This window comes from Mustela lutreola, chromosome 12 (assembly GCF_030435805.1).
Source record: "Mustela lutreola isolate mMusLut2 chromosome 12, mMusLut2.pri, whole genome shotgun sequence".
Taxonomy (NCBI): domain Eukaryota; kingdom Metazoa; phylum Chordata; class Mammalia; order Carnivora; family Mustelidae; genus Mustela; species Mustela lutreola.
In genome coordinates, this window is record NC_081301.1 from 6,994,197 (window position 1) to 7,014,080 (window position 19,884).

The following is a 19,884-nucleotide window of genomic DNA, read 5'->3' on the forward strand; positions in this document are numbered from 1 at the left end:
ATACATCAGATAGGATTTACCTTTGCTGGGAACCAGCTTTTAACTGGGACTTTTTTTTTTTTTTTTTTTTTTTTTTTTTTAATATTTTGTTTATTTATTTGACAGAGAGAAATCACAAGCAGACGGAGAGGCAGGCAGAGAGAGAGAGAGGGAAGCAGGCTCCCCGCTGAGCAGAGAGCCCGACGCGGGACTCGATCCCAGGACCCTGAGATCACGACCCGAGCCGAAGGCAGCGGCCCAACCCACTGAGCCACCCAGGTGCCCCTAACTGGGACTTTTTAACTTTGGGCTTCTTTTGCCCATTTCTGTGGGATCTCAGTTCGAGATGGAAAGGAAAACTCTCTGGAGTTTGAAACATTTTCATTTTTTGATATTTTTAAATAAACTCTCTGAACTGTTCGTAATAAAATACAAAGAAAAAAAATAGAACATTGTCGAGTCCCAGCCATAGACTCCAAAAGAGGTGTTTCTTTTTTCTATTTAAAAAAAAAAAAAAAGATTTTATTTGACAGAGATCACAAGTAGGCAGAGAGGCAGGCAGAGGGGAGTGGGAGGCAGGCTCCCTGGTGAGTAGGGAGCCTGATTCGGGGCTCAGTCCCAGGACCCTGAGATCATGACCTGAGCCGAAGGCAGATGCTTAACCCACTGAGCCACCCAGGTGCCCCAATAGAGTTGTTTCCCACCAGCATTGTAAATAGCAGTGCCCTTCACAGAGGAAGTTTTCATTAGTTTGACAAAAATACAAATGATCTGTGTAGATGTGTACCACATTGGTGAACATTTGCCAACTGTTTGTTTTTTTTTTTGGTGGGCAGCAAAGTAAAGTTTATTGAGTGATAGTACAAAGCTCCCAAAGAGGGAGGGGACCCAAGAGGGTTGCCCCCAACTGTTCTTTCTTGGAAGATCTTTCATACATTGTAAGTTCTAGTCCATTTATCATTAAGGCTATGAAAATAGGCTGGGTATTGTGGCATTGGTAGCTGGTGCTTGCTTTTCAAATGATCTCCCTTGGCAAAATTAAAAGCTGGAAACTCCAAAATGTCCAAAAATTTGAGGGGGAAGGAGATTTACTGAATCTTGACGCCTGTGTGGGCCCATTGTTTTTGAGGACACAGGGGAATTCTCTAGAGTTTTGTAGACAGGACAAGACTGGATCACCCAGAAGGCTAATAACAGCTAAAACAAAAAGGTTAGGGTTCAGCACAGTACCCCATTCATTCACCTCTCTAAAGAATGTGTTGTTCTTGTAAATACAGGAAAATGTGAAGAGCATAAAAATAGCCCATAATCTTGTCATTCAGAAACCAGCTAACGGGCGCCTAGCTGGCTCAGCTGGTAGAGCACGCAGCTCTTGATCTCAGGGTTGTGAGTTCAAGCCCTACAATGGGTGTACAGATTACTTAAAAATAAAATCTTTTAAAAAATCATTTTTAAAAAAAGAAAGATTTTATTTATTTGAAAAAGAAAGAACACAAGCAGGCAAAGGGAGAGGGAGAAGCAGGCTCCCTGCTGAGCAGAAAGCCTGACATCGGGCTTGATCCCAGCACCCTGGGATCATGACCCCAGCTGAAGACAGACACTTAACCTTCTGAGCCACCTAGGCACCCCCCAAAATAAGATCTTTATAAAAAGAAAACCAGACTAATATTTTAAAAATAGTAACATATACACGTCCGATCTTCATCCTGCCCATCCCATTGGACACTGAGCAGTGCCTTACAAACTGTTTCCTCCAATCATCTCACAGGATTATGATGTGAAGATGATGCACAAGGAAGAACCGACCTGGGCCAGAATAAAATGAGAAGCCTCGTGTCCCAGGCACCAAGCACGTGTGTACTGGCTCTCCGGTAGCATTTTCCTTGATCATTTTTAGAAAAGGGAAGGGGTGAGTAAAGGAAATGATCCAGTGGATGGACCGAGCCTTAAATATTGATTATAAAAGCTTCTTATAAAATAGCACACATATTTCCAGAATAAATGCATTCCACAGATACAAACCTAGCAAAGAGAAACAAAAATCAGTGAGACGGATTACACTTTGAAGAGGCCACTGGACATGGGCCCTTCAGTGTCTGTTGTGAAGTGCGTGGGGGCAAGCGGCCTCACGGACACTTGAACCTGAGGTTTCCACAGGGCATGGGGGGGTGGCACTGGGGCAAACACCGAACCCATAACAGAAAACAGCAAGTGAACGTGCTCACAGCCCAGGAGAGGTGGTGAGGACCTCGGGCTGATAGCTCCTGCTGGTTCAGGGAAGAGAAAACCCAAGAGAGAGATTCCTCAAAAGAGGAGGGCTGTGAAGGAACTGGAAGAAAAAGTCCAGATCATTTTCTCAGGGAAGGAAGGAGCAAAGTCATGGTGAGTTAAAATCTGGTACCCTAAGATTAGTAGATTTAAGGCTTGTCAAAAAAAAAAAAAAATTTTTTTTTTAAATCTCCATCAGGTGACTCTGTCAGAGGAACGAAAACTAAGTCCTTCCTGCACACCCCCCTCCGCCCCGCTGCTTTAGGGACTTTACTGGAGCCAGTAGCTCAGACAAGATCCTGAACACGCTTCCGTCAGTGGAAGCGAGAGGAAAGCAACAGGCTTTCCGGCTATGGCTTGGCCCCTCCGCAGTTCCCATGGCATCAATCCGGGCTCCTGGCCCAAGACCGGCAGCCTTAGGCAGGAGGAGATCGGGAACGGATGGGAGAGCTGGTCAGGTAGGTAGTGTAGGGACTGTCCCCGAACACGTTGGCATAGGAGGACTTGAGGAACTGGACGTAGTTCTGCATGCTGCGATTGGTGCTCTCTGACTGCTCCAGGCGATCTTTGAGGTCCTGGAGCCGGCTCTGGTAGCGACGGTCAGCCTAGGAGGAAGAACGGGAGTACAGGCCAAGTGTGCGAAATGTCCAGAAGAGAGTCTTGATCACTGGTTGCCAGGGACTGAGGGCGCGCTGAGGGGGGACTGGGAGTGACTGCTTGTTGGCTATGGGGTTTCTTTCTGAAAATATTCTAGGGCGCCTGGGTGGCTCAGTGGGTTAAGCCGCTGCCTTCGGCTCAGGTCATGATCTCAGAGTCCTGGGATCGAGTCCCGCATCGGGCTCTCTGCTCAGCGGGGAGCCTGCTTCCCTCTCTCTCTCTCTGGCTGCCTCTCCATCTACTTGTGATTTCTCTCTGTCAAATTAATAAATAAATAAAATCTTTAAAAAAAAAAAAAAAAAAAGAAAATATTCTAAACTTGTGGCGATAATAGCACACCTCTGTGAATATACTAAAAACCACTAAATTTTACAGTTTATTTTAAGATTTTATTTATTTGACAGAGATCACAAGTAGGCAGAGGCAGGCAGGGGGGAGGGGGAAGCAGGCTCCCCGCCGAGCAGAGAGCTCGATGCGGGGCTTGATCCCAGGACCCTGAGATCATGACCTGAGCCAAAGGCAGAGGCTTAACCCAACTGAGCCACCCAGGCACCCCGAATTGTACAGTTTAAATGAGTGACTTTTATGGTATGTAAATGATATCTAACAAAGCGGTTAAGAAAATAAAGGGGATCTGCCTGGAAAATCCTGAAAGGATGGGTAAGTGATTTGAGAAAAATAAAACTGTGTCATAGTTATAAAAACACCTTGCCCAGGGGCGCCTGGGTGGCTCAGTGGGTTAAGCCTCTGCCTTCAGCTCAGGTCATGGTCTCAGGGTCCTGGGATCGAGCCCCAAGTCAGGCTCTCTGCTCGGCAGGGAGCCTGCTTCCTCCCTCTCTCTCTGCCTACTTGTGATCTCTGTCAAATAAATAAATAAAATCTTTAAAACAAAACAAAACACCTTGTCCTGCCGGCCCCAGGAAGCTAAAATCTAAATTCACTCCCTTCTCTCCTGCCCCCTACCCTCCAACCCAACTCACATCATCCCGGCTCCGCCGCAGCTGGCTGAGTTCAGTTTTGGTCCTGCTCAGCTGGGTCTCAAGGTCCAGGATTTTGCTCTGGGCGGCTCGCTCCTTGGAGACTGCGTGTTCCTTGGTTTGTTCCACCTGCCCAGAAGACATGGAGGTGCGGCTGGCCTACCTGACTTGGGCAGCAATGGTCCGTGAAGCCTGGGCCACTCCCACTCTGGTCTCACGGACAGCCCTTGCACATCGCTATGGATGGTTCCCAGGAGCCCCGGGGCAGGAGCTAACTACGGGGACTTCTGCAGCCCACTCTACCTGCCCCTTCCCCACACTCCATGAGTCATCACCCGAGCTGTGGTAAACCCAGCTGAGTCCCACGCAGGCTTGGGATTTTTTCATAAGTCCCAATTGAACTGAACAAGCCATCGTGAATAAAGGGCCAAATCCTTTACAGTAATTGCTCATTTGATCCTTACAACGAATTCACGAGGCAGGTGCCACTACTGTGTGCCCATTTTTGAGATGGGGAAATAGGCCCAGAGAGGTCAGCTGATTTGCCCAAGGTCACAGAGCTAGTTAGTAAGGGAATCGAGACCTACCTGCCTCCTAGCATCTTCAATGGCGCTCTCCAACTGCCTGGCCAGGGTCCCACACTCCCGTGTTTTCTCCTCTAGCCGGAGCTGAGACTGGTGGATTGCCTCCTCCCTCTTGGCAATCACCTGTAGGAACTCGATATTCTGGGCGCTGGTCGCCTCCAGTTTCCTAGGTGAAAGCGCTTAATCAGATCCTGCTTATATCCCTTCCTGTCCTGTTCCACCCCACCAGGGGGCTGCCAGTCACCCCTGGACCGGGGCTCTCATCACGCCAAGAGTCTCCAAGGAACCAGAGGAATAAACCAAAGGAAACTGCTGATCAGCAAGACGGCAGGGAGCTGAGCAGGCCAGACAGCCAGTTGAAGAGCGGGAAGAGGGAAGAGTGGGCGGGCGAGCCAACAGAGCGTGCCTGTTAGCACACGTAACATGGTGCCTTGTACTGAACTTAAAATTTAGAAGTTATACAATGTTTCACAAATGCAATTAATTTCTTATGCATGTGGGAGAATGGTTAGGAGAGAAGTTTCTAGAATAAGATTATTCCTTTAGAATTAAAATTTTAACCTTAAAAAAATGTATAGAGGACAAATAAAATTGCCACTTGTAAAACAGAACAAAAAAAACAAACAACAAAACCACGGTTGCTGTTATCCCCACTCTACAGATGAAGAAACTGAGGCACTGAGAGCTAACGTCATTGGCCCAAGGTCAGCACAGGGGGCAGGTTTGTCACTAAAACCTATGCCCTCGGCTTCTGTTCGCGGCTGCCCCCTCAGCAAAGGGACTTCTGCTGGACCGCCCTACCACGGAAGTAAGCCGCCACAGGCTGCAGTGACCATTCTGATATGCACACGTGGTCCCCACGGCACTCCCGGAATATCTTCCAGTTGCAAGCTCTGTAAGTCCTGTTGGTCCAGCTGCATACTGGCGGCCAGCAGAGCAGAGCACAGACAGAGCCCAGGAGACCCGCTGGCCTAAGTCCCTCCATGCAGACTGCAAGAGCCATCTGGGCGGTCATGACATCCCAGGGCAGGTCTTTCAGCTCTGAAAGTAAGGCTCCCGCCCTCATTTTACAGATGCTAAAAGCTCCGGAGGAGGACAGTCAGGGCCCTACATACAGCTTTGCCAGATACCAGCTGTGTCACCTTGGGCAAGTCACTTCACCTCTCTCCATGCTCAGTTTCCTCATATTTAAAATTGGGATAATAGTAGGGGCACCTGGCCAACTCCCTCGGTAGTGTGTGCGACTCTTGGTCTCAGGGTTGTGAGTTCAAGCCCCATGCTGGGCACAGAGGCTACTTTAAAAAAAAAGCGGAGCGGGGGTAGTAATAGCTACTATAATACAGCAACACATTAATAGAGTGCACTTCTCTATGCCAGATAATGTGTTAAGGCCTTTGAGGAAGGGCTCATGGAAGACCTACAGTATGTCATGAGCTAGATTCGTATCCCTCCCTTGATCCCTTTCTCAAGATGAGTCAACAGAGATTCAAAAGGGTTCAAGGAGGGGCGCCTGGGTGGCTCCGTGGGTTGAGCCGCTGCCTTCGGCTCAGGTCATGATCTCAGGGTCCTGGGATCGAGTCCCGCATCGGGCTCTCTGCTCAGCAGGGAGCCTGCTTCCCTCTCTCTCTGCCTGCCTCTCTGTCTACTTGTGATCTCTGTCTGTCAAATAAATAAATAAAATCTTTTTTAAAAAAAGGGCTCAAGTGTTTGCTCAAGCTCACCAGACAGGTTAAGGGACCAAGCTGAGACTCAAGTCCAGGGCTTCTGACTCCAAAAACTGTACTCTTCCCCTAACTGCCTCCAACAGTCCACAGGTAACAGAAGAATCAGATCGGAAAGGTCTTGGGGAAGGAGGATGGGGGGCAGGGGGATGCCCCCCAGTAGCCGCATACTGGTCCTACTGGTTTGCTAGGTGAAGTGTGCCTTTCTGGTACATGGAGCCTGTGGGTGGTCTGAACTTGACCCCTCTTCTCCTGGAGCATCCCCTAGTCAAGAGACTGCCTTCCTCTTTCCCACAGCGCTTACCACTGTAATGGAAGCAGCTTTTCCTCTGAGGTCTGCCCTGCACCTTCCAGGGCCTTGAGTCCCTCAAACACTTCTGCACACTAAGCCCAAAGCAGCTAAGTGGCTGAAAGTCTCAGGTCCTAGGAAGCGGACAGAGATGGGACCAAGTGCCTCTAACCTCTCCAGTTCATCCACCTTCAGACTCAGCTGTTTATTTTCCTTCTGGGAAGACTGGTGTTTCTCTCTTGCCATCTCCAGCTTGTCCCCCTGATGTTCGATCTAAAATGACAGGAACACAGACCCGTTTATGAAGGAACTTCCCGGTGCAGCCCTCCCTTCCCACTAGGACCTGTCATCCACACCCAGGAGAGGGCGGTGCCGCCCTCAGCAGGCATCCCAAGTCTCCACGCACAACCTGGAGGAGAGAGAGGAGGGACAGGTTAGGCCCAACTCCCGTGAAGGCTTGCCCCACACGGAGAGAAGCCAGGTTTGATCCCGATGAAGCATGGTGACACTTTCTTGATCAGAAGCCACTCAGTGGGATCCGGGGCAGACATGAGAAGGCGGAAGCAGATGGCAGGTTTAACTGGCCCACACGATGTGCCACGGAGCTTTACCAGTTACATTGTTGGCACTGCTGATTTCATTTTCCCTTTGAATGGGGACAAGGACACGCAAGGCAACAGGAAACCTAGCAAGTCTTTCAGGTTGGCGAGTTTGATTGGTTCTTCAGAGGGCTGCCGTAAGCCAAAGCCTCAGATACCAGGCTCGAAAAGCCCTCAGAATTCTCAGGCTCAAGAGAGGGCAGGCAACTGAAGAGGACTGAGAACACAGGCTCGGGAAGCAGATGGAGCTGGCTGGGTTCCAAACCCTGTTCACTAAGCATCAACTCTGTGACCTCAGGAAATTATGCCCCTATGCCTTGGACTGCTTTCTGGAAAATGAGAGAAAACAGTATCTACATTTTCAAGTTTCTGGGAGAATTACATGAGACAATACCGGAGCACAAACTCTGTGCTCAAGAATGACAGCTAATTTTATTATTACGAGGTAGCAGGTCAAGAGAGGGGAAGGGCCTTGCCCTGCAAAGGAGAGGCACATAGTCTCTTAGACCATAGGCAGGATTCCAGTCACCCAGGGACAGACTGCTTCTGGGAGGAAGGGAACCCTCTTTCGGGTCAGAACCTCAGGCAGTGGGTCTGGTAAGAGCAGTGAAAGGCAGCTGAAGCAAGAGAAAGGTGGAAAAGAGCACACAGAGGGCGGGGTGGGAGGCGGAGTCTCCCCCTGAGGGCGTGGCCGAGCACAGCGACAGAGCAGAGGCGGGTGGAGACTTGGTGGGGGCGGGGTGGGGCAACACAGGAGAGTGACGGCTCCTATAACTACAATCACTTTGTGCGAACACAAGGCATTTGGCACACCAGACTTTTATTTCACAGCACTGATGATAGCTCACTCCTTTCAGAAAGCGGCAGCCAAGAAAAAGGAAGTGGTCCTCCCTTGGGGGGGGGCGTGCAGCTCATCTCGGTAAGCGGGACCCTGCTCGCGCCAGTTCGTGGGACCCTTTCTGCCAGTCCCTTACCCGGCTGCGCAGGTCTGATATGATGGCTGTGAGGTCGATGTTCTTCCTCTCATAGCCCTGCAGCTGGTCTTGGCACTCTGCCAGCTTGGCCTCTGTGATCTTAAGGATGTCGGGCAGCTGCTGCAGGTCAGCCAGCTGGGACTGGAACTGCCTACGGGCCTGGAGTGGGGGAGAGAAAAGCCCGCCATTGGGAAGGGTCCTGCTGCGGGTGGGGTCAGGCAGAGTCCTTTGGGATAAGGGCAGGGCCACCCTCCCCAAAGGCCACTGAGGGTGTCCAGCTATTCTCTGAGGTACACACTTGACCCCCAAATGGCTTTCAGAGCCTGCCACTCCTTTAGTCATTGAATAACAATGGCAACCACAGAGCAAACCCCAGGACCCAGACCCTGTGCTAAAGGCTCTCTCAGTTAATTCTTACAAAGACCTATAAAGTGGGAGCTGTTGTCCCAACACAAGGATCAAAGGAACGAAGTCATTTCCCTAAGGTTGCCCAGCAGGAAACGGACAGAGACAGGATGAAGGTCCAGTCCAACTCCAAAGCCCATAGGAAGGCAATCCCAATGCTACAGTTCGGAGGAGAAGGTCAGAACTCTGTGATTTAGTCCATCCCTGTATTAACACGGAGGCTGAGGACCGGATGGGGCAAGGATTTGCCCAAGGCTTTGTAACACATGAGTGGCAGGGCCTGCACTCAGCCCTTCTCCTAGGTTAATATTAAGACAAGCCCTTTATCTGGAGAAGAAGGCTTTCTGGGGAAAAGCAGAGGGGAGGGGAGGCACATCTTTGGGTTGACGCAGAACAAAATAGGAAATGCCTAAGACCTGGCAGATCTGAGCATCTGAATCCACTTGGATACTGAAGCAGGAAGTATATTTTAAGAAAACCGGAGTAAGAAAAAACCAGGAGGAAAAGGAATAAAGCAGCAGAGAGAGAGAGAGAGAGAGAGAGAGCTAGCGAGCGCGCGCGCACGGGCACGGTAGTGGGGATGAGCCCAGCAATGAGAAAACTCATCTTGCTGGTCCAAATCAGGCAGACTCACGGGCAGCTGAAGGGGACAGACATGGGACTGGGTGGGGAAAGAGAGCCAGCGAGGGGAGCAGTACCGCTTCGATCTCTTTGTTCATCTCATCTTTAAGGATCTTGTTCTCTTTGTCACAGCGTTCCAGCTGGGCAGCCACTTCATCAGCCTCCAATCTGGTCTTCATCACCTGGGGACCAGCAAAGCATTGCACCCGGTTTCTGTGAGACACACCTTTACAGCCCAACCCTTCCTAGGAGAGGGTAACGTCCCGGGCAGCCACCTACCTGACTCTTATAGTTGTCGATCATCCCTTCATAGTTCTTAACCGATACCTTCAGCTGCTGCACCTCGATGTGCGCCTGGTTGAGCTTGTCCTCCATCGGGGCGAAGCTGGCCTGGAAGGGGTGGCTACCGAGTCAGCCACAGGAAGGTCCCCAGAGCAGGTGGCCATCCCACCCCCAACCCTCACTCCGAGGGGCCGGTCAAGGGAAAAGCGCCTACTCAAACCCACACCAGCAGTTTTCCTCAGATAGGTGCCCGGGCAACCTCAGAACTGACCCGGGAACAATGAACGGAGGGCCACCAACCTCCCCCATGAGCGAACATGCACCTGTAACTTTTGACTCCCCCAGAACTTAATACTAACAGCCCACTGTTGACCAGAAGCCTTACCAATAACACGTATAGTCGATTAACACATATTTTGTGTGCTCTATGGATCACATACTGTACTCTTAGAACACGTGAGCTAAAGGGACAACTGCGTGGCTCACTCAGTTAAGTGTCTGTCTTGGGCTCAGGTCATGATCTCGGGGTCCCGGGATTGAGCCCCGCATCTAGTTCCCTGCTCGGTGAGGAGCCTGCTTCTCCCTCTCCCTACACCTGCTGTTCCCCCTGCCTGTCCTCTCTCTGTGTCAAATAAAATCTTTAAAACAAAACAAAAAAAAAGGAAGCTAAAGCAAAGAAAATGTTAGGCAAATCATAAGAAAAAATACCTTTACAGTACTAAACTGTATTTATAAAAAAACAAAAATCCACATATAAGTGGACTCACACCATTCAAAGGCGGGTATCAAGGGTCAGCTGTAGATGCAAATAAGCAAATCCTATATTTTTTTGTCCTTACTACAAAAGCAATATAGGACCATGAAAGAAAATGGAGGTGGAGGGCAACTGGGTGGCTCAGTCTGTTAAGCATCTGACTCTTGGTTTTGGCTTAGGTCATGATCTCACCATCGTGGAATGGAGCCATCAGTCAGGCTCCCTGCTCAGTGGGGAATCTGCTTGGGATTCTCTCTCTCCCTCTCCTTCTGCCCCTCCCCCTGCTCGTGTTCTCTCTAAAATAAATAAATAAATCTTAAAAAAAAAAAAAAAAGAAAAAGAAAAAAGACAACGGAGGTATGACCAATGATGCCTGATGCCTTGCCTGATGGCTGTCCTAGCTAAGCAGATACTTTATTATTGTTTTTTTTCAACAAAAATGGGATTGTATTTACTGCTTTGCAAGTAACAATTCCTTGCCCTACTTCTCAAGTCGATAGATGTCCTCCTACAACCTCAATGTTCACCTTCGTAGATGGAATGAAAGAAATCATGGTATGTCAATACAATAAAATAATGTGCAGTCATTTGGAAGAGAGCTAAAAAAAACAACAACAACAACAACAAAACCAAACAGATAAAGATAGCCATGATGTATGGGTGAGTGAGAAAAGTAAGTTGCAGAATGATGAGTGTGTACGTGTTTCAGTATCTATATTCGTATTGGCAGGGGAGGGAACCTGGACAGATATATATCTAGAGTTCCCAAAGAGCACCATTTCTGTATCACAATTCTGTAATATTTTCCATTCTTCCTGGAGAACTCGATCTAAGACAATACACGTCCAGAGACACCATTTTCCTGGAGAACACGATCTAAGACAATACACGTCCAGAGACACCATTTTCGACAGCCACACTGTATTATGTGCCACAGACACACATGCTGTAACGAATCCCCCAGCCACTTGTTAGGCGTAGAGGCTGCCTTTCATTTCCCAGCAACCTCACTACAGCAGAGGAGCGGCCGCCCCTCCCACCAGAATGGCTCCAATGAGAAGGACTGACAATACCCCCAGGAGACAGGAGGAGACGCGGAGCAACTGTTACCTCTTGCATACCCTGGGTGGGAGTGTAACTTTGTATACCTGCCTATTCTACGGCAACATCTACCAAAGCTGAACTTAGGCTCACCATCTGATGACCAGCAATTCTAACTCAAGGTATTTAACTTGCGAAAATATCCCAAATAGGTATGCCCGAAGATGTACGAGGATACTGTACAAGCCAAATGTCCATTGACAGGAGGGATAAATGTAGCGTGCTGGGGTCCTACAGCGCCAGGCCAGAGAGCACGGACCCTGAGACCTGCTGCACAGCACGGATTGTTTACAGACAGAAGGCTCAATGAAAGCCAGGCACGGAATTCAAAAACATGTAAGAAATTCTGTGCGGACTGAAGTCGGCAGGACAGTCACCTTTGCACGTGTTATTTCTAAGCGGGTGAGGTCAGGCGATGCTAGTAAGGTTTGGGTCAGGGTGGGTAATGGACAAAATGTGTCCACTTCATGAAGATTCTAGAATGTTGTACCTCTCCCTATGTCACACTTAACAAATAAATCAGTAAAAAGGAGTAAACCGAGGGGCGCCTGGCTCTGTCAGTAGAGGCTCTTGATCTCGGAGTTGTGAGTTCAAGTCCCATGCTGGATGTAGAAATTACTTAAAAATAATTTTTTTTAAAAGATCTTATTTATTTGACACACAGAGAGAGAGAGAGAACATAAGCAGGGAGAAGCAGGCTCCCTGCTGAGCAGGAAGCCCAATGTGGGGCTCAATTCCAGGACCCTGGGATCATGACTGGAGCCGAAGGCAGATGCTTAACCAGCTGAGCCACCCAAGCGCCCCTTAAAAATAAAATCTTTTAAAAAATAAATAAACCTAGACTGGACTGTCCAGACCCATTAAAAAGACCCAGCCTGGCTCTGAAACATGAAAGGCTGTAGAGCAAGTGGTCTAGACCAGGAGCTCCAGAACAAGACTGGGCTCCAGATCTTAACGCCAACACTTCCCGGGCACAATCTCAGCAACAAACATGACCCGTCTCTAAGTCTGGTTCCTTATTCTATAAAGTAGAGACTCACTATCGGGAGGTTGGGAGATTAGAGAAATGGATGCACGTCAAGGGGACAGCAGCCCCCCGGGAGTCATGCCCACCTCCAGTCGGCTGTGTTGCACGCACACGGGCTGGGTGTCCATGTTAAGCGTCTCACACACATTACCTCATTCTCATCAGAGCCTCCTTTCCTCCCACTAAGAAACCACAGTGACAGAGGATAAACTATCTTACCCAGGGCCTGCCGCTAGTGAAAGGTGGTCAGAACTTGATCCAGGCCTTTATTTATGTCTTTATTTTAAAGATTTTATTTATACACTTGAGAGGGAGAGGGAGAAGCAGACTCCCCACAGAGCAGAGGGTCCGACATGGGGCTTGATCCTAGGACCCCAAGATTATTACCTGAGCTGAAGGCAGATGCCTAACCGGCTGAGCCACCCAGGCGCCCCGAATCCAGGCCTTTCTGATTCCAGTGCAAACCCTCCTACTCATGTCGCTGCCCCCAGGCCCACCGAAGTCCCCGGAGTCATTTCTGGGAGTCTGTCCGGAGTGCCCCGTCAGGGGACCCACTGCCCTCCACCCGTGGTGCGGGCCCCGCTCTCACTACAGACCTTCAGCCTCTCGTTCTCTAGCTTGAACGCGGAGTACTCAGCCGTCTGCCGGTGTAATCTCTCCACCAGGCTGTCCCGATCTTCCCGCATCTTCTCCTCCAACGTTTGTTGTTGGTTTACGAGATCTGTCACCCGGCTGGTAGGTCACAGAGAGCGAGCAAACAAAGAGAAGTGTTATGTGGGTTCTGAGAAGCCCAGGTCTTTGTGTGGAGTGGGGCCAAGTGTTCCTCCCCAGTGCCACCTCGTGGCGCCCTGTCTGCTCCTAACTCTCCACTCCGCTGCCTGCTCTGGCCGGGGACTGCCGCTGTGACGGTCCCACATACCGATCCCCTTCTTTCAGCCTTTATGTCTGTCTCCCATACCACCCCGTCCAGAAGCCTTCTGTGTTCTGATCCTCCCATGAGGCCAAGACACCACGTGAAGACAAGAACCAGAGATGCGTCCCTTCTCAGATCTCCATGGGCCCCCCTTGGATCTCTCAGCCCAGTAGGTCTTTAAGTTAGGACAGAACTCCCAGGCTGGGTGGTCAGTGACACCCCCCAACATTCCTCTCCCTTGTTTATTTGTGTGAACGTTCCCCTCGCACAGACGAGGAGGGAAAGAAGCCATGTGCTCACGTGCCCTCACTCCCTTCCCCAACCTCCCAGTCACTCAGCAGGGCTGTGATCCGGCAGCAGAGACCGTGGCCCCACAGGAGCATTTGGGTTTGCAGATGCTTATCGTGACCACAGGCCCCACACAGAACCTTGACACAGTGTGTGCTCTCAGAAATGATCAGTCACGGTGCGTTCAGCGAATACGTGCTAAGCACAGAGCAGGCGCAAGCACGCAGGTCACGTTCGAGCTGGCAAATTCCTCTTCATGCTTAGATACCCAGCGAAGACTTCCCTCCTCAGAGCATCTCTTCCCCAATGCCCCCCCTCCATACCATGGATCCTTCTACCTTCGTTATGTATCTTCTCCTACCGGACAGAGAACCCTAGGAGGCTGGCAGCTGACAGAGGGCCCGACCCAACAGCAGGTTCTCAGAATGTTTGCTAAACTGAGTTGCATCCAGCAAAAGACACTTCAATGAGCTCCCCCCGCCCGTGACTGGCCCAGAGCCCCGGGCGGCTGGGTCTCTGTGGCCTGGTGGTCTCGATCAGAGCGCAGGGTTCACTCCGTGAGGGCAGGGAATGTGGTTGTCTAGTCTCTGTGGTGACCCCCAAGGCCAGCACACAGCCTGGTACAGAGCAGAAGCTCCAGAAATACTTTTCAAATAAATGAGTACATGATTGTAGAGGACACTTTGAGAATGTCTGAATGGTCCCTGGTCCCCAGTGGTGAGAAAGGTGTGAGTTCAGTCCCCTACAACTGGAGGCCACCTTTGCCCCCTACTCTGACCTACCGACTACTGTCACTGGGCAGACAACAGAGAGAAGACGGGTATTTCTAGTGGCTCCCAGCCCTCTGTGTGCAGAGAGGCCAAGCCCCCTCCACAGCGCCGACCAGGGCTGCCAGCCCCTCAACCCAGTGCACCCCCTGGTGGCAAGGCCACCCAGCAGCCCTGAGGGCGCCGGGCCCCTGCCTCAGCTGCCAGCCGCCCCCCCCACCCCCGCACCGTGCACCCGCTTCCCTCCATCAGCCCGTGCACCCTTGCCTAACACACGTACTCATTCAGGACGATAATTTCCAGCTCGAGGTCTCCCTTGTCTTTCACAACCTGATTGTAGCGGCTCCTCCATGATTCCAGAGTGGATAAAGCTTCAGCGACATAAAGATCCTAGGAACAGGGGACAACAGGACCTGTCAGCCCGGTGACAGTGCTGAGGCCAAGGGACCTGGGTGCCCGGCTCACCCTCCTCACCCCTGCAGTCCCTTTCCAGAGAGCATCAGAGGTGACCGAACTCAGCAGAAGCTTCTAGATTTCCAGCAATCAGATGCACTCTGTTTGTAAAGCCTTCCTTAACTGTCATTCCCGTGCATGATCCCGACGAGGCTCAACTGTCCCCCCCAGCGTCCCTGGCCAGCCGCCCGCCCTGGCCCGCCGCCTGCCCTGGCCGGCCACCCACCCTGGCCCGCCGCCCGCCCGGCTTCCATCCTTTGCCCCATTTACCCACCCACCTCCTCCCCACTCCCCAGCACGGCCCCTCCCGCCATCACACAGCCAAGCCGGCACCCCCGGCCTCCAGCCCCGGACGCCCTCACCTTGTCGGCAAGTTGCACGTGCAGCTGCTCAGCATACTCCTCGCTCTTCTCAGCTCGCTCCTTCTGGGCTCGGATGGCCTTCTTTAAGGTTTCTTTGTCTCGGTCTCCCTTTTGCTTTAATTCCTTCAGCTGCTCCATGATGGCCTCCACTTCCGCCTTGTGCTGGTTCCCACTGCGCTCCAGGTTCTGGGAGCGCAGGGCCAGAAGCAGGTGGGGGGGTGTAAGGAGACAAGAATGAAGGGGAGGGGGGGAGGGGGACCAGGGAAAAGAAGCGGTGAGGAAGAGGGAGAAAGAAAATCTGGGTCACCCGCTGGCTGGGGGCCTAGTGCTCTCAAAGGCAGGCCTGGGATGGGGGTCATTCCCAGCGCCCCATGGCATCTCTCCAGATCGCTGAACCCATCAGGGCTGAATGTTAGGACAGAACTCCATTCCCTCTCCCGAGGGAGTTACGAGACCAGACGGCCTAAGGGATTAAGTGGTCGGCTCTGGGTCAAGGCACCCAACCTGGTCACTGCAGGGAAGGGCACCCAGGGGGAGTGCCTGGGCCACTCCAGGGCCCACTACCCTTGCCACTGTCCCAGAGTCTCTCCACAGACCGAGTGCACTGGCAGCCAATGCCCCATAAACTGTCGGGGCAGAGCCTTCCTGAGTGGGGCCCACCGCCCTGGGACTGCCGCGCCCCAGCCCCTCCGTCCCACCCGCGGGGCGGGCAGGTACCTTGATCTGCATGCACAGGCGACTGTTCTCTGCCTCCTTGCACCGGAGCTGGGCCTGCAAATGCCCACGCATGGACTCCATAGATTTCGAAAGCTCCGATGCGGTCTTTGCTTGAGCCTTTGGAGAGATGGAGAAAGCGACAGAGCCAGCATTTGAACCCACGTCTCTGGCTCCAGTGCACCCTCTGCACACCAAGCTCTACTGGCCCGTAAGGAGGAGCAACCATAAGGGATGGTACCTTCTCGCATTGTATTTCCTGGAGTAGCTCTTCTACCTCCTTGTCTTTGTCTTGCAGGAGTAACAGCAGGCGCTAGAGAGAACACACAGGGCTCTGAGCTCCCGGAGAAGGGCAAGCAAGCCGGGCCCAGTGTGGGGGGACAGCCACTCCTGTGAGCACCCGGCCCCCAGGGCCCAAGATCCCGAATACACCAGCCCACATCACAGAGATCTTGGCAGGAAGCACCCAATATCTGTATTAAATATTTAAGACAACAGACATGTTACTGGTCTTGCAATTTAAAGTAATGTGAGGGGTGTGTGGGTGGCTCAGTCGGTTAAGCGTCCAACTCTTGATTTCAGCTCAGGTCTTTAATTTCAGGGTCATAAGTTCAAGCCCCATGTTGGGCTCCACGCCATGGAGCCTACTTAAATAATAATAGTAATAATAATTAAAAAATAAATAGGGGCACCTAGGTGACTCAGTCAGTTAAGCAGTCTGACTCTTGCTTTCAGCTCAAGTCACTGAAACTGAGCCCCACAGCAGGCTCTGCGCTCAGTGGCAAGCCCGCTTCAAGATTCTCTCCCTCTGCACCCTCCCCCAGCTCACACATGCGCTCTCGCTATCTCAGATAAATATATGTTAAAAATAAATAAATAGGGGCGCCTGGGTGGCTCAGCAGGTTAGAGCCTCTGCTCAGGTCATGATCCCAGGGTCCTGGGATCGAGCCCCACATCGGGCTCTCTGCTCGGCAGGGAACCTGCTTCTCCCTCTCTCTCTGCCGGTCTCTCTGCTTACTTGTAATCTCTGTCTGTCAAATAAATAAATAAAATCTTAAAAAACAAACAAATAAATAAATAAATAGAATACCGTTAGCTGGGGGAAACCATGAAAAACAAAACAAAAATGCTAAAGAATCTTCATAATACCCCAGCCAAAGAGAAGCACTGTTAAAATATATTAAAAAGTCTCATGCATATTTTGTTCCATAACCTACAATCCTACATTGACCATAATGTGATTAAATCTTCTACTTCTTTTGAAAGAGCAGCTTAAAGTTTCAATTTGCTAGCTTATCATAATTTGATTCCCAGCCTCTCACACTGGGAATACAGATTTGGGCATTATCTCCTTCACTGCCAAATCTCCCACTGGCAGGGGCCCTAAGGGCCGAGGGCCACGCGCGGGAAACATGGCCTCCATCCTCCTCCTCTCTTGGAGACTCGCTTGGCCATGAATACCCAATTGCTCCAAAAGGTTTTGGAGTTAATTCAGTCAACTTTTTTTGTACAGGCCAGCCTGTTTCCCAGTTTATCTGGTCCCCCATCACTCGCTACGTTTGTTTCTGGCACCCACTAACATGGTGAGGAACTGAGGGTTCCATGGACCGGACTTTGGAGTGTGCTCCCTTGGGAGAGATTCCTAGAATCATAATTGTTGAGTCAGTCAAAAGAGTCTGAATCTTTTGATGGCTTTTAATCCATAACACAAAGAAAGCAGTTCAAGGAACAGACACTGATAGTGGATCAGTGCAGCCGCAGTGGCAGCGTCCCTCATGTTGTGCTCAGCATGCTCGTTCAAGCTCCCAAGGGATCAGCTAGACAAACCCAGCGGAGCAGGCGGGATAGGAGACATCAGCCCATCTTACAGATCATGAAACTAAGACCCAAAGAAATGTCAGAGCAAGGCTCCAGCGCAGCTGCTCCAGGCCCGCCCCTCTGCGTACTGTTGCCTATAAGCCACTAGAGCCGGCAGGGGGCGCTGTGTTACCGCTTTCTCTGAGTCCGCCTCTGCCAGCCGTTTGAGTAGTGCTCCTTGTTGCTCCATCAGCTTATCCGAATCCTTTAAAGGAAGACACAGGGAGAGCCAAGAGGTTAAGCAATGAAGCCAGATGTCTGGATTCTTTACCTTTTCTAAAATATAGGGGTCATAAATAAATTGCAATGTCGTAATATTCAGTGAACCAGTAAGGCTAAAGTCCCCTTGTCCACCTCCAAACCCCACTCCACTGTTACTCATTTGATGAATGTCCTGCCCGTCCTTTCTCCGCGCATTTACATATAGCTACACCTGGAGAAATGGTATCTTTTGGGGGTGGGAGGAAAGGATCTATGGGTGATTTTACCAAAATGATAACATATTGTATTTTTTAACATATTATATTTTTGAGCCACTACTTGATTTTTTAAAAAATTTTTTAAAGATTTTATTTATTTATTTGTGTGAGAGAGAGCATAAGCGGGGTGAAGGGCAGAAGGAGAAGCGGACTGTCCACTGAGCAGGGAGCCTGATGTGGGGGTGGATCCTGGGACTGGGACCTGGGCTAAAGATAGATGTTCAACCAACTGAGCCACCCAGGTGCCCTGACTACTTGATTTCTTTAAAAACAGCTTTATTGAGAGGCAACTGGCTGGTTCAGTGGGTACAGTGAATGACTGTTAAGATTAAAAAATTTTTTAATCTTTTTTTTTTTAAGAGTTCATTCATTTGTTTGTCAGAGAGAGAGGGAGGGAGAGAGAACACAATGAGGAGGAGAGCAGGCAGAGGGAGAAGCAGGCTCCCTGCTGAGCATGGAGCCCAACATGGGACTCAATCCCAGGGTCATGGGATCATGACCTGAGCCAAAGACAGATGCTTAACTGACTGAGCCCCAAAATTTTTAAAAAATCTTAAAAAACAAAACAAAGGGGTGCCTGGATGGCTCGGTGGGTTAAAGCCTCTGCCTTTGGCTCAGGTCATGATCTCAGGGTCCTGAGATCGAGCCCCCCATCAGGCTCTCTGCTTTTTCTGCCTGCCTCTCTGCCTACTTGTGATCTCGGTCTCTTAAATAAATAAATAAAATCTTTTTTTAAAAAATCAAACAAGAATCCCCACACGTACAGATACATAAGTATCTGCCTTTAGCTTAGGTCATGAATCTAGGGTTCTAGGGTCCTGGGATCAAGTCCCACACATCAGGCTCCTTGCTCGGCAGGGAGCCTGCTTCTCCCTCTGCCTGCTGCTCCCCCTGCTTGTTCTCTCTCTCTCTCTCTCTGACAAATAAATAAAACCTTAAAAACAAGCAAAAACCGAAACAACTTCATTGAGATGAAAATTCAAATACATACAAGTCACCCATTTAAAATGCTAACTTGGGGGGCGCCTGGGTGGCTCAGTGGGTTAAGCCTCTGCCTTCGGCTCAGGTCATGATCCCAGGGTCCTGGGATCAAGCCCCACATCGGGCTCTCTGCTCAGCAGGGAACCTGCTTCTTCCTTTCTCTCTCTGCCTGCCTCTCTGACTACTTGTGATCTATCTGTCAAATAAATAAATAAAAATCTTAAATAAAATAAAATGCTAACTTGGGGGGCGCCTGGGTGGCTCAGTGGGTTAAAGCCTCTGCCTTTGGCTCAGGTCATAATCCCAGGGTCCTGGGATAGAGCCCCATATCGGGCTCTCTGCTCAGCAGGGAACCTGCTTTCCTCTCTCTCTCTGCCTGCCTCTCTGCCTACTTGTGATCTCTGTCAAATAAATAAATAAAATCTTTAAAAAAAAAAAATGCTAACTTGGGGCACCCGGGTGGCTTGCTTGGTTAGGTGCGTGCCTCTTGGTCGGATGATAATCCCAGGGTTCTGGGATCGAGCCTCGTGTTGGGCTCCCTGCTCTTTGGGGAGCCTGCTTCTCCATCTCCCACTGCTCCTATTCGTGCATGCACGCTCTATCAAATAAATAAAATCCTTGAAAAATAAATTAAAAAATAAAAAAATGGGCGCCTGGGTGGCTCAGTGGGTTAAGCCTCTGCCTTCAGCTCAGGTCATGATCTCAGGGTCCTGGGATCAAGCCATGCATCGGGCTCTCTGCTCAGCGGGGAGCCTGCTTTCCCTTCTCTCTATTTGTGATCTCTGTCAAATAAATAAATAAAATCTTTTAAAAAAATAAAATAAAATGCACA

General features: G+C 50.4%; 1 protein-coding gene across 18 annotated transcripts in view; it reads right to left on the minus strand.

Annotated features, from left to right (window-relative positions):
• Positions 1 to 1,424: 1,424 nt before the first annotated feature.
• The window catches only part of ODF2 (outer dense fiber of sperm tails 2), a 37,867-nt gene continuing 19,407 nt past the window's right edge, over positions 1,425 to 19,884 (minus strand). For 15 of the 18 annotated variants that reach the window (XM_059141755.1, XM_059141766.1, XM_059141756.1 and 12 more), the window contains 13 exons: positions 17,726 to 17,797; positions 15,977 to 16,048; positions 15,739 to 15,855; positions 15,022 to 15,207; positions 14,487 to 14,596; positions 12,835 to 12,970; positions 9,354 to 9,464; positions 9,152 to 9,256; positions 8,049 to 8,207; positions 6,648 to 6,748; positions 4,469 to 4,631; positions 3,885 to 4,010; positions 1,425 to 2,852 (listed from right to left, as the gene is read on the minus strand). In XM_059141755.1, coding sequence (XP_058997738.1) covers positions 2,664 to 2,852; positions 3,885 to 4,010; positions 4,469 to 4,631; positions 6,648 to 6,748; positions 8,049 to 8,207; positions 9,152 to 9,256; positions 9,354 to 9,464; positions 12,835 to 12,970; positions 14,487 to 14,596; positions 15,022 to 15,207; positions 15,739 to 15,855; positions 15,977 to 16,048; positions 17,726 to 17,797 — 1,647 coding nt within the window. In that variant the 3' untranslated portion in view covers positions 1,425 to 2,663. The other 3 variants (XM_059141770.1, XM_059141771.1, XM_059141769.1) reach the window with 2 other exon arrangements.